This window comes from Macadamia integrifolia, chromosome 10 (genome assembly GCF_013358625.1).
Source record: "Macadamia integrifolia cultivar HAES 741 chromosome 10, SCU_Mint_v3, whole genome shotgun sequence".
Taxonomy (NCBI): Eukaryota; Viridiplantae; Streptophyta; class Magnoliopsida; order Proteales; family Proteaceae; genus Macadamia; species Macadamia integrifolia.
Genome location: NC_056566.1, coordinates 14,657,613 through 14,669,914, shown reverse-complemented (window position 1 = coordinate 14,669,914; position 12,302 = coordinate 14,657,613). Strand labels below are relative to the sequence as shown.

General features: G+C 39.8%; 1 protein-coding gene across 1 annotated transcript in view; it reads left to right on the top strand.

Moving 5' to 3' along the window:
* Window positions 1-5,845: 5,845 nt before the first annotated feature.
* LOC122092237 (DNA mismatch repair protein MSH1, mitochondrial) overlaps window positions 5,846-12,302 on the top strand; it is a 51,510-nt gene continuing 45,053 nt past the window's right edge. The window contains exons 1-3 of the mRNA XM_042662572.1: window positions 5,846-5,994; window positions 6,284-6,348; window positions 8,811-8,896. Of these exons, the coding sequence (XP_042518506.1) occupies window positions 5,932-5,994; window positions 6,284-6,348; window positions 8,811-8,896 (214 nt within the window). The 5' untranslated portion in view covers window positions 5,846-5,931. The remainder of the gene's footprint in view (window positions 5,995-6,283; window positions 6,349-8,810; window positions 8,897-12,302) is intronic.

Sequence of the window (12,302 nt, the reverse complement as noted above, 5' to 3'; positions counted from 1 at the left end):
GTGCAAGAACGTGTACCATTCCTGTGTGCAATTGGTAAGTCATTAGACGGAGGAGGAAGAGGAGCTTCACCAGTGAATAATGTTATCATCCCCTACGCCCTCCCCCCCAAAAAAAAGTAAAGAAAAGAAAAAAAAAAGAAAAAAGAAAAATAGGGAATGCACTGATCCTATCCTATTATGTAAAGTTGTTTAGACAACTTTATTCCCAAAAAAAAAAAAAAACAGAAGTTGTATAGACAACTTGGTGATTATGGAAAAATTGTAGACAACAATGCAAAATTAATTCACATTACATTGGAAAGAATATTATTAACCGAAAAGTCTAATATGATGAAATTTTTACACCCTATTTTAGCTATGGCATCCAAGACCTGATGCACTCATACACCGAGATATTTTTTTGGTGTGTTAGGTTGGCAGTTGGCACAGAAAGACTTTAGATGGGTTCTAGAACTTATTATTTTTGACCTTATGCTAGATCGTCCCCTGTAAGCGAGTTACTCTTTTACCCAGATGTAGCAATGGCAGAAGTGAAGCATCTGGAGTAATTACCTCACCACGTGGCTATCCAATCTTCTTCCTGCATTGATAAACCTATAGAGGAGGGGAGTCACTGGCACTAGGAGCATCATGGAAGGGTATAAGTGAGGGGTATAGGTGGAGGAGAGGGAGAAAACCACTCTACATTGGACGAGGGCACAAGAGGAGGGTAGAAAGACGTACCTTCAAAGAAGGTCACGTCGGCACTGACAAAGTTGCTGTGAGTAGTAGGGTCATAACACTTATACCCTTTCTGAGTACGAGAATAACCCAAAAATATGCATTTAGTAGATCTAGGAGACAACTTATCAACTTGTATGTGCAAATTATGAACAAAACACACACCTAAAAACCCAAGGAGGAACGGGAAAACTCGGTAAATTAGGATACATAACAGAGAAAGGAGATTTATCGGACAAAACAGATGATGGCATGTGGTTAATCAAATGACAAGCAGTTAAGACTCCATCACACCAAAAATGCTTAGGGACATGCATATGCAACATCATGGCTCGGGCAACCTCAAGGAGGTGCCGATTCTTGCGCTCTGCTACTCCATTTTGTTGTGGAGTATAGGCACAACTAGTTTGGTGGATCATCCCGTGAGCATCACAAAAATCAGAAATATCAGTTTGAGCATATCCTAAAGCATTATCAGAACGAAAGATTTTAATAGGAATGCCAAACTAAGTCTTTATTTCATTATGGAATTTTTTGAATACATGTAAAAATTTAGACCTGTCCTTTAACATGTAAAGCTAAGGCGGGAATGATCATCCACAAATGTTACAAAATACCGAAACCAAATCTATTACTGACTCTGCAAGGCTCCCATACATCAGAGTGGACTAAAGAAAATAAAGACGGACTACGAGACAGAGCGAGATGGGAAAGACACACGGTGATGTTTTCCCAAGTCACAGGCTCACACTCTAACCTAAGAGCAGACTTAAAACTAGGAAATTAAAACTGTAACCTAGAAAGTGATAAATGCCTAAACGACAATGCCATTGGAAGGGAGTAACGTCTCCCATAGCAGTAGTAGCAGTAGTAGCAGCAGAAGAGGTAGGACAGCTGCTGTTGAGGTAATATAATCCATTTTTTTCAAGCCCTCCGCCAATCGTCTTCCTCGTGTGAAGGACCTGAAAGACACAGTAAGAAGGAAAGAATGTCACTGAACAATTTAACGACTTAGTTAATTGACTCACCGAGAGAAGACTTAATGGAAATTGGGAACATGTAAGATAGATGATAGGTTTATGGATGGGGTAGGTGAAATAGAACCATGACCTAGAACCGGTGTTGAAGCACCATTAGCAAGAATCACAGAATTCGAACTGGAACTAGTAGCAAAATTCTTAAAAAGTGATGACTTACCAGTCATATGGGCAGAAGCACCTGAATCAATGATCCAGGGGGTAGATGTAGTAGTAAGAAGGGCTGAGGTGCCTGTGTGGGCTACGGTAGCAGTGGATGTAGACGCACCATTGGATGTATTAGAGGATGCCTCAAGAGTGTGCAAGTGCCAGAGCAACTGATTGATGTCATCGCGCAGACTAGTAGAGGAATCTTCTGAAGAAGGTGTAGGCTTAGTAGCAACCGGAGACACTGTGTCAGTACCATCATCTGACACTACATGATTGGCCAACTGGGTTGCCCATTCTGGCTTGCCATGTTTTGCCCAACAAGTCTCAGCCATATGATTAGGCTTCCCACAGTATGTGCACTGTCGAGTAGCATGATCAGATGTTTGTCTAGTAGAGCCTCTACCTGCAGGGCCACGTCCTCCCCCACGACAGCGACCACGACCACGACTGCGGCCATGGTTAGCAACAGAAGTAGAGTTGTCTTTGGAAGACTGATCAGGCTTGGTGGAGGAGGTGATACGCTGCAACCGGGAATAAGCATCATTCAAAGTAGGAACCGTGTCACCCACAAGTAAGTGACCCTTCACGGCCTTCAGATCATTATTCAAACCAGCCAAGAACTTGAAGACAAAAAATTCATTACGCTGAGCCTTCAACTTGTCAACATCAGTGGTCAAGGGCTGGAAAACATTGAGTTCTTCCACCATTCCCCTGAATGTACTGTAATACTCTGAAAGAGATTTGTCAGACTGGCGAAACTGAAACAATTTCTCATAACTATCATAAATTCTTGTCATGTTATTTTCCTGAGAGTATGTTTCACGCAAATCATCCCATACTCCCTTTGCAGTAGAATGGAACATGACATTGGCAGCTACATCAGGTTCCATACTGTTCCATAACCAGATTAAAATAAGAGCATTCTCCTTCAGCCAGTCATCATAACCAGTGTCAGAAGATAAAGGTGGATTAGAAGTGGCATACTTGAGTTTTCCCTTGGCCATCAGATACACCTTTACCGATTGAGCCCACAGGAGGTAGTTGGAATTACCCTTGAGCTTGTCGGAGGTAATGTGGACATTAATATTGTCCGAGGTAGAAGAGGCAGTAGTAGGGGTGGTAGTAGTAGGAGTAGTCATTTCTTTGGTCTCAGCCATGAAGATCTTCAAATCTGAAAACCAGCAGCCAATGCAGTACTAACACAGCACAGAGCCGAAAAAGAAAAATTTTATTTTCTTAAGGATGGACGCTGCTGTGTAGCGTCGATTCTGCCTGAGAAAGGGGACAAGTCAACTTCAAAATACTAGCCGCATAGGGAGGCACAACAGCGGACAACAGCACTTCAATATCAACAGCAAATAAGCCCACAAACAGGGGCAGCAGCAGTACACACTGCAGAAACAGGGGCAGCAGCCATAAAAAAAAAAGGGAGGGAGAAGCCTCGACCTCAACCAGTACACATACGTAGCAAGTAGTAATAAAGGAAGGACCTAGTTTTACTTATATCATGATAACTAGGTCAAACCAGGTAATAGATGCAGCAAAGAGGTGGCTGCACACCAGAAAAAGAATACTGCTAGGTTGAAATCAGCAGGGATTGTTTGTGCTTAGCCAATCGTTTTGATTTAGACCTGCTCTGATACCATGTTGCAATATTAAACCTTGTAACCAAAATCAGAAAACAGAAAAGAGAAGAAGAAGAGAAGAAAGAGAGACCGATAGCAGTCCAGAGAACAGAGCAGTCTGCGATCAGTCCAGAATAATTGATTGCAGGTCTCTTCGACAGTATATATTAAAAATATGGTGAGAAATTATAAGTATACCCCCCAGAATACATAACCAAACCCTAATAGGAGCAAAGCAAGTCCGATAGGACAAGTATACCCCTATCGGAACTGTCCAGATGGAGCAAATCCCAATAAGGGATTAGCGCTGTTCTGAAACAGTGATAGATTCAACAAAAGCTTCTTATATTTTTCTCAATCTCATTCACCAAAGGGCATACTAGACTACTAGTGCACGAGACTCCCACCTGATGCAGATTCTTCACCAAACTAGGCTTGTTTTATTAGGAATAAGCTTAGGGTTGGGTTGTATACGTGTTGGGCCTTCAGTCCATGTGGTTTGGAGTATATTGGGCTACTTTTATGGGTCTAAACTAGGGGTTCTAAGGTTGCATACGGGATTCAATGATTTGTTTCCTTTTTCTTTAGTTTCCTTTTTAGATGGGGTTATTTAGTTTCTAATTTCAGTACCTAAATTAGTTTCTAATTTTCAGTCACAAGACTTTCTATTTTGTAAGTTTCTATTTTCAGATTTAGTAACTAGTTGAGTTTCTAATTTTTAGTTTCCTATTTCAGTTTTTCGAAACTAAAGTTAGTTTCTATTTCATGTAACCCCTATCACTATTATAAATAAAGCTATGGCTCTTTTAATGAGCCACGATTTTTACAATTCAAAACAAAGTGAAGCTTCATGCTGCTGCCGCTGGTTTTTCTCCATGGCTAAACCTTTGTGTTTGATCAAGGGTTAGGGATTGGTGTGTGATCCGATCGACACTCTGCGGCGAGAAGTCCGGGTGGGTCTTTTCTTTTCTGGTTCTATTATTGGATTCTCTCATCCAGCAGTACAGGCAAGTAATCTGAATTTTCTGCAGAAATTTCTGGGTTGGTTTTCTTTGTTTTCCTTCTCATCGGCCTAGTTGTTTTTGGAGAACCAGCCACCCGATTGCTTTGAGATTTTGGTCGATTGTTAGGACCACTAAGAAGGGGACTCGATCCAAGTTTGGTACTGATCAGACCATGGGTTTGTCAGTTTCTGAGTTTTCTTCAGTGCTGGTCGATGGTGATTTCTGTCAAGAAATTATTGCCTGATTTGTGTTATCTGCTACTGTTGGTTGCTGCCTATGTTTTTCTGAGGGAATGGACCTGCTATTCAGTATTCCGATTTGTTTATTTGTCACCGAAACATCTACTATTAAAGATTCTGAACTTGTTAGGATCGATTGCCTGTTCTCAGAACCTGCTGTCCCAGAATCGAGTTCTGATTTTGGTTATCTGGTTCTGCTATGTTTTGATTCTGATCCTACTTATTCAATTATTCTAATTTTATTGCTGGAGCTTCTAATTGTTGATGCAAACTCTGCTTTCTGAAATTCCTGATTGTGGATCTGATAATTCTGGTTTGTTTAAGGACTGTTGACTGATTATTCTGGACTGCTGTTGCTGTCTATTGTTGGGTGGTTATTTGGTTGTTCTTTGGTCTACAAGTTCCTGTTGTTTGGATCTAGTTTGACTTGTCAAATCTAGTCCTACATTACCACCATTGCGGGGTCTAGGACGGTCATAATGTATGCAGCCTTACCCCTGCTACGCGGAGAGGCTTTTTCCTGTCTTGAACCTGCGCCACTAGATCGCAATGGAGCAACCTTACCATTGCGCTGAGGTCCGTCATGTCTCCCAATCTCATTCACTACTTTCTAAATTCTAAATACCTAGAGGTAATAGACATGAAATTTAGTGAAAGATGATTCTATCAAGGTTACCCTTCCACCATTTGCGATGCAATTTCTTTTTGAAGAGGTCAGTTCTTCGAGTATTTTTTTTCTACAAGGGTTTCCAGGATGAGTTAGCTCTAGGTTTATTTCCTGATGGAGGCAAAATATTTCTGTTGGTCAAGATGTGGTAATGCAGGCTTGAGATGTCATAAAGCCTTCTAACTCTCCTTGATTTAAGTTAATGCTAGCTTCCAAAGATTGAAACACCCTCCCTGGGTAAACCCAGTCAGCACACCACCATACAAAAATGGTGGCATAACATGAAACAGGCCCCGATGAAAGGAAGCCTAAAGGCTGCCTGCTGGAAGTTAACCTTCATCCGCACAATTTCTTGAAATCATCAGATTTATATTTTTAATAGATGTTTCCATCACTTTCAAATTATTTTCTGATGTAGTATATTCTTCTAGTTCTTTTTCTCTCTTATTAGTGGTCTGGCTGACTGATTCTTTGTGTATTTTGGATTAAATGTTTCTGTTGCAGAACTTACGGCAGACTCTGGATGACCTGACACGAAGTGGTTATTCAGTTGTGAGTAAACAAATTCTTCTTTGCTGATACAAGGTTTTGAGTTGTACTTTATACACTCTTAGTAAATGTCTCATTGTAGTGGAAATCATGTTTGTTTCTAGTTGTGGCTTTGATAAAAAACATTCCCTTATACCTTGATTGAATTCGTGAATCTTTGGATGATTGTTCTTCTTCATTCTAGTCTGTAGTTTTCATCTATTTCCTTCAATTAATTGTGTGTGTTTCTTGGTGGGACTGGTTGATTAGTTGGGGTAATGCGCTGTGTTTTGACATTATTTGCTTCTTGCAGTGCATAGTTGAGGAAGTTCAGGTTCCAACTCAAGCTCGTTCTCGTAAAGGTCGTTTTATATCTGGGTAATTAATGATTAATAACTGTGAATTATTAACTTGCTTTATCAATATTTTGTTCTAGAGTTATCGTGATTCTCTTTTTCTGTATGGTCGTGTAGTTACTGTCCATTTGTTTGGTGCTTGTCTGCGAAACCCCAATGCATCTGATGATCATAGAAGGAAAACTTGAAGCATCCTGCTCTTGATTTCTATTGGGTTTGCAAATTAGTAGAAAATTTGTTTATTTAATGAAATCGTAAATTTTTTTTTTTTACTAGCAATATAATTTATTGAAGTAAATTATAGATTAAATCAGTGCTCCTTTTATGTTATTTGCCATTAGAATTAGAACAGGATTGATTTTAGGGTTATTTTTCATTAAAAATTTTATCACTTCTGATTTTATCCGTCTTTAGAGTTCCACTAGTTTGCATCTGTTCCACATAATTTACTTGAAAAGAGACATTGCTGTTATTCATTCGCCCTCCCCACCCCCCCACCCACCCAAAACCCACTCAGGAAAAAAAAGTTTCTGCTTTGTTTTTGCTTTACTCAATCTCATGTTATTTGAAAGGATTTTTTTTCCCTCTCTCACTCACTCAGACTGTCTGAAACAAGCTGGAATTCATAAAATTGCTTTACTAATGGTGGATGCTCGGAAGTCGGAAGAGCAGCCCAAATGGCGGACAAGGACAAAGAGGGTGGGGGGGGGGGAGAGGGGGCACTCATCCAACATGTTGAATCCTGACCTGTGATGCGTTTACTAAGCCTCTGTTTGGTCCTGCTTTCTAAAAACTCTGTTCCAAGCTGGGCTTGTGTGATTTATGTGATCCAGCTTGAGGGGAAGTGTTATGTACTGTAGGGGTATTCTTGTCAAACCCTCGTGGTACATGCTGTCTGATCATTAATGACAATGTCCTTATTGTGTTACATGTTCCTGCAATAGTCATTAGTTAGTCTCCTATTATGTTTCTGAGTTAGTTTTCTTATAGCTGCTATTGTAATCTTCCATTATTTATCTACTACCACAAGGAGTCCTTGTGGGATTGTAATTATTTATTTTATCTATAACGGAAATATGGGGAGAGTGGTCTATTGTATGGACTATCTCTCTTAAACCAGCGATGGTCTTCTCTCTCCCTTCTTCCATCCTTCTTCTTCTCTCTTCTCCTAGTGTGTTAGTGTTGGTTTTCTGTTCTTGTATTGCCAAAATCTTTAGTAGCAAGAAGATTACTAGAAGATATCTCCGTACAAGTTGGTCACATTTCATATGTCACAAACTTGCAAGTGGGTAACATGGTTGAGCCCATGGTCCAGAGGACCCCACACCCATCTCATTTTTCAAATTTCTGCTCAAAGAAAAAGCATGGGAAGTGGTTAAAAAGTGAGTTTAAAGTTTCAAAAATGACAAGAGTGCCATTTCATATCATGTAGTCTAGTGGCATTGTTGTAAATTTTGTCAATTTGGACTCAGTTTTGGGTACTTGCTATAATTATTTTGGAGAAAATTTGACCGGTGAGATATCTATGTGGTTCTCTTTCATATGGATCCAATCATGTGGCCATATGGCCGGAAATTTTGAGTTGGTGATGAGCTAAACGTAACCTGAATTTTCTTACAAAAATATAATTAGGTGATTGTAAATTTGGAGAACCCAACCCACACAGTCGATCAGAATCGAAGGAAAGAAAGAACACAGAGAGAGAGAATTAATTCCTATCACTGGACGGTACTATATTTATAATAAACCACCATTACAATCACAAACATAAATAGAACAGGAAACTACACTACTTAAAAGTAACTACTAACCAAACTAACTACTGACTAAGCCTGGCTCATGATAGGAACACTCCCCCTATCCTGAGTAAGGTCCAATACACCTATTGCTAAATAGGAATAAGTCCAACAGGGGTACGTACGCCATTCCTATCGACCAGAATTATAATTTAACTGTGATTTATTGTCGGTTTCTATGTTTACTTGGATGATTGCTTAATGGTGATGCATATCATCGGATATTTGTACCATTTTTAGAATTACATGAGTAATATGAGATTTGCTTTTCTTTTTCATGTGGCTCTTTGTACATTGGCGAGCCTGTAGCACAACAGTTAAGTTGCACTATTGCAACGTGTTGGTCACAGGTTCAAACCTTAGAAACAGTCTCTGCTGCGAACCGGGGTTTAAGTCTGTGTACATTTGCCTCTCCCAGACCCTGCAATAGCTGGAGCCTCATGCATTGGCTGCTCTTTTTTTTTTTCCCTCTTTTGTACATTGGAAATGTTTTGTTCCTTTGTTATTTTGAGAGAGGTTTCGGCTATATCTGGTATTGGGAATGCTCCTTCCTTTATCTCTTGTTATATTTTTGCTTCGTCTATACTTAATTAACAGTCTTATTCATTCCTAGTAGAAAGCTGTGCCTTGGCTTATTCTTTAAATGCTTGACATGTAATTCTTTGGTTCAATTTGTTTGAATATCCAGGCATGCGCATCCTGGTAGCCCCTATGTATTTGGACTTGCTGGTGTTAATCATGATGTTGATTTTCCTGAGCCGATGCATATAGTTGGTATGGCCAAGTTACCTTATTTGTTGCACAATTATTTAACAGGTTCTGTTCCAGTTATCATGCTGTTGAGAATTATTATCCTACCAATTCTTTTAGTCCTATCTTAATATATTCCTTTTACTTAATAGATATGAGATATTGTATTAGAAGAAATAAGTTGGAACGAATGATGCCTCCTATGCACACAAAGCAGTGGCTGTACCTGCCATAGAGACTACAGTGCAAACCAACACAGACTCGTAGACAGCAGCTTTTATTGTGCTTTAGTCTCTTCCCCATGCCTCAGCACTTGGTCTCTTCAATTTTGTTGCATTTTAGTTCTTAAGCCAATATTAGGCTCTCTTTGGTATAGTTTATATTTTTTATTTATTATTTTCCCATAACATATCTATTTTCCTTATAGTGGTGCGTCAGGTAGGCAGCCGGCACTCTAATATCTAGCCATTCACCTTTTGCATGGATTCTTTTTGTTTTATGACCTTGCTTTTCTTCTGATTTCATGTCTCACCGACCTATTGCTAATGTAGTTCACAAGCGTAGGGTCCGACTTGCTACCTAGAACGTTGGCTCCTTAACAGGCAAGAGCATGGAGTTGATAGATGTTATGAGGAGAACAAGGATTAATATTGCATGTATTCAAGAGACAAGATGGAAGGGTAAGAAAGCGAAGGCCTTAGATGACTTCAAACTTTGGTACTCAAGAGATCATGGCCATAGAGGTGGAGTGGGCATTGTAGTGGACAAAGACCTAAAGAATGATGTGGTGGTTGTGAAGAGAGTGGGGGATAGGATCATTGCAATAAAGTTGACGTTGGAGAAAGAGGTTGTCAACATAATTAGTGATTATGCCCCCCAAGTAGGGTTGGATGAAGCTAGTAAAGTACAATCTTGGGAAGATATGGATGGATTAGTGCAAAGCTTTTGCCATGATGAAAAGATTATCTTAGGAGGTGATCTCAACGAACATGTTGGGAAGGATCGACGCGGATATGAAGATGTTCATGGAGGATTTGGTGTTGGGGAGAGGAACGAGGAGGGGATTTCAGTTTTAGACTTTGTTGTAGCCTATGATCTACCCATTATGAACACATTTTTTGAAAAGCGAGGGGAACACCTTGTTACCTATAGAAGTGGACATCATTCCAGCCAAATTGACCTCTTCCTTACCAGGAGGGCTGATAAATTGTTGTGTAAAGATTACAAGGTTATGTCCGGGGAGAGCTTAACATCGCAACATAGATTGCTTGTCTTGGATATGCAATCTATTTTTGAGAAATTATTTGTGACAATAAATTATGGACCACAAATAATAATCGTTTGGTTACATTTAATACAATGGATTACATACAACAACAACAACAACAACAACAACAAGAACAACAACAAAGCCTTATCCCAACTTAATGGGGTCGGCTACATGGATCCAAGCAAAGCCAAAGAAAAAAGAAAGAGAAGGCGTTAAAGGAAATAGATTAGTAATCGCTAATGAAGTAGAACATAGCTAAAGTAGGTCTGCTACCTGGATCCTAGCCCTCCAATTAGTTCTATTTGAGACCATACTTGGGACAAGGCCTAATTTGTGCATGTCTTTCCATACAACCTCTCCTATGGTCATTTTTGGCCTGCCTCTAGGTCTCTTGGGTCCTTCTATCTGAATCAAGTCATTGCTCCTTACCGGTGCATCTGATGGCCTTCGTTGAACATGCCCAAACCACCTCAAACGACATTCTTGAAGCTTGTCAGGAATTTTGGGGCAACCCCCAGGTTTGCTCTAATTTGGTCATTTCTTACCTTATCCCTTCTACTTTTCCCACACATCCATCTTAGTATTCTCATCTCCGCTAGCCATAGCTTATCAATATGTTGCTTCTTAGTGGCCCAACATTCTGATCCGTACATCATAGCCGGACGCACAACTGTCCGATAGAATTTTCCCTTAAGTTTTACCGGGACACGTTTGTCACACAGTACTCCAGACGCACTCCTCCACTTTGTCCATCCCACTTTAATCCTATGTGATACATCATCTTCTATATCTCTTTTGTTTTTTTTATTAATGATAGATCCCAAATATCTGAAATAGTTACTTTGCTTTACCTCTCTTCCTTCAATAGCTCCTGCGCAATCATCTCTCTTAGAGTGACGAAAGTTACACATCACATATTTTGTCTTCGATTTGCTTATCTTAAGGCCCCTTGATTCCAAGGCAGATCTCCATCGCTCTATTTTAGCATTTAGTCCTGATTTTGTTTCATCCAATAAAACAATATCGTCCGCAAAAAGCATACACCATGGGACGTCACCTTGTATGTCTTTTGTCAACTCATCCAGAGCAAGTGCAAACAGGTAGGGGCTTAAAACATATCCTTGGTGTAGCCCAATAGAAATAGGGAACTCGTAGCCTTGACCGCCCTTGGTTTCACACTTGTTAGCACATCATCATACATATCTTTAAATTATTTCCACATATTTGGTCGATACTTTTCTCTTATCTAGGACATGTCGTATTAAATCTCTAGGAACCCTGTTGTAGGCCTTTTCTAAGTCAATGAAGACCTTATAGAGGTCCTTCTTGACAGCTCTAAAGGTTTCCATGAGTCTTCTAAGAAGATATATAGCTTCAGTTGATGATCTTCCTGGCATAAATCCAAATTGGTTATTTGAGACTCCGGATTCTCTTCTCAAGTGCACTTTAATAATTTTATCCCAAAGCTTCATCGTGTGGCTCATAAGTTTTATACCTCTGTAGTTATTAGAGTCATGGATATCTCCTTTATTTTTGTAGATGGGGGTTACAAAGCTTCTTCTCCACTCATCGGGCATCTTTCTTGTACACATAATCTTGTTAAAGAGGTTTGTTAGCCAAGATACGCCACCAAGTCCTAAGCTTTTCCAAACTTCTATAGGGACATCTGGGCCTGGAGTCTTACTAGACTTCTTCTTCCTTGAGGCATCTTTAACCTCAGAAATTCCTATCCTTCTTACATATATCTATGTCTAGTGTTGTCTCAGTGAGAAGGGCACTTGTTGGGGTGGGATCTGCTTGAGTTGTCTCCATTTAATAGCTTGGAAAAATAATCACCCCATCTCGTCATGATGTCTTCATCCTTAACAAGCACTCTACCACATTCATCCTTGATACACCTGACATGTTCAAGATCTCTACTCTTCATGTCTCTCAGCTTAGCTATCTTATATATAGCTTTTTCCCCAGCCTTAGTGTTCAGGTTACTGTAAAACTCATCATATTTCTTAGCCTTTGCCCTTTGCTTTCCCCACCAATTTTCTAGCTTCATTTGTGGAAGAATAGTATTTCTTTTTATCCTCATTTTCCTTAGTCCTTGGCCAAGTCTTAAAACAAAACTTCTCATGCTTGATGGCATTCTGGACCTCCTCATCCCACCAC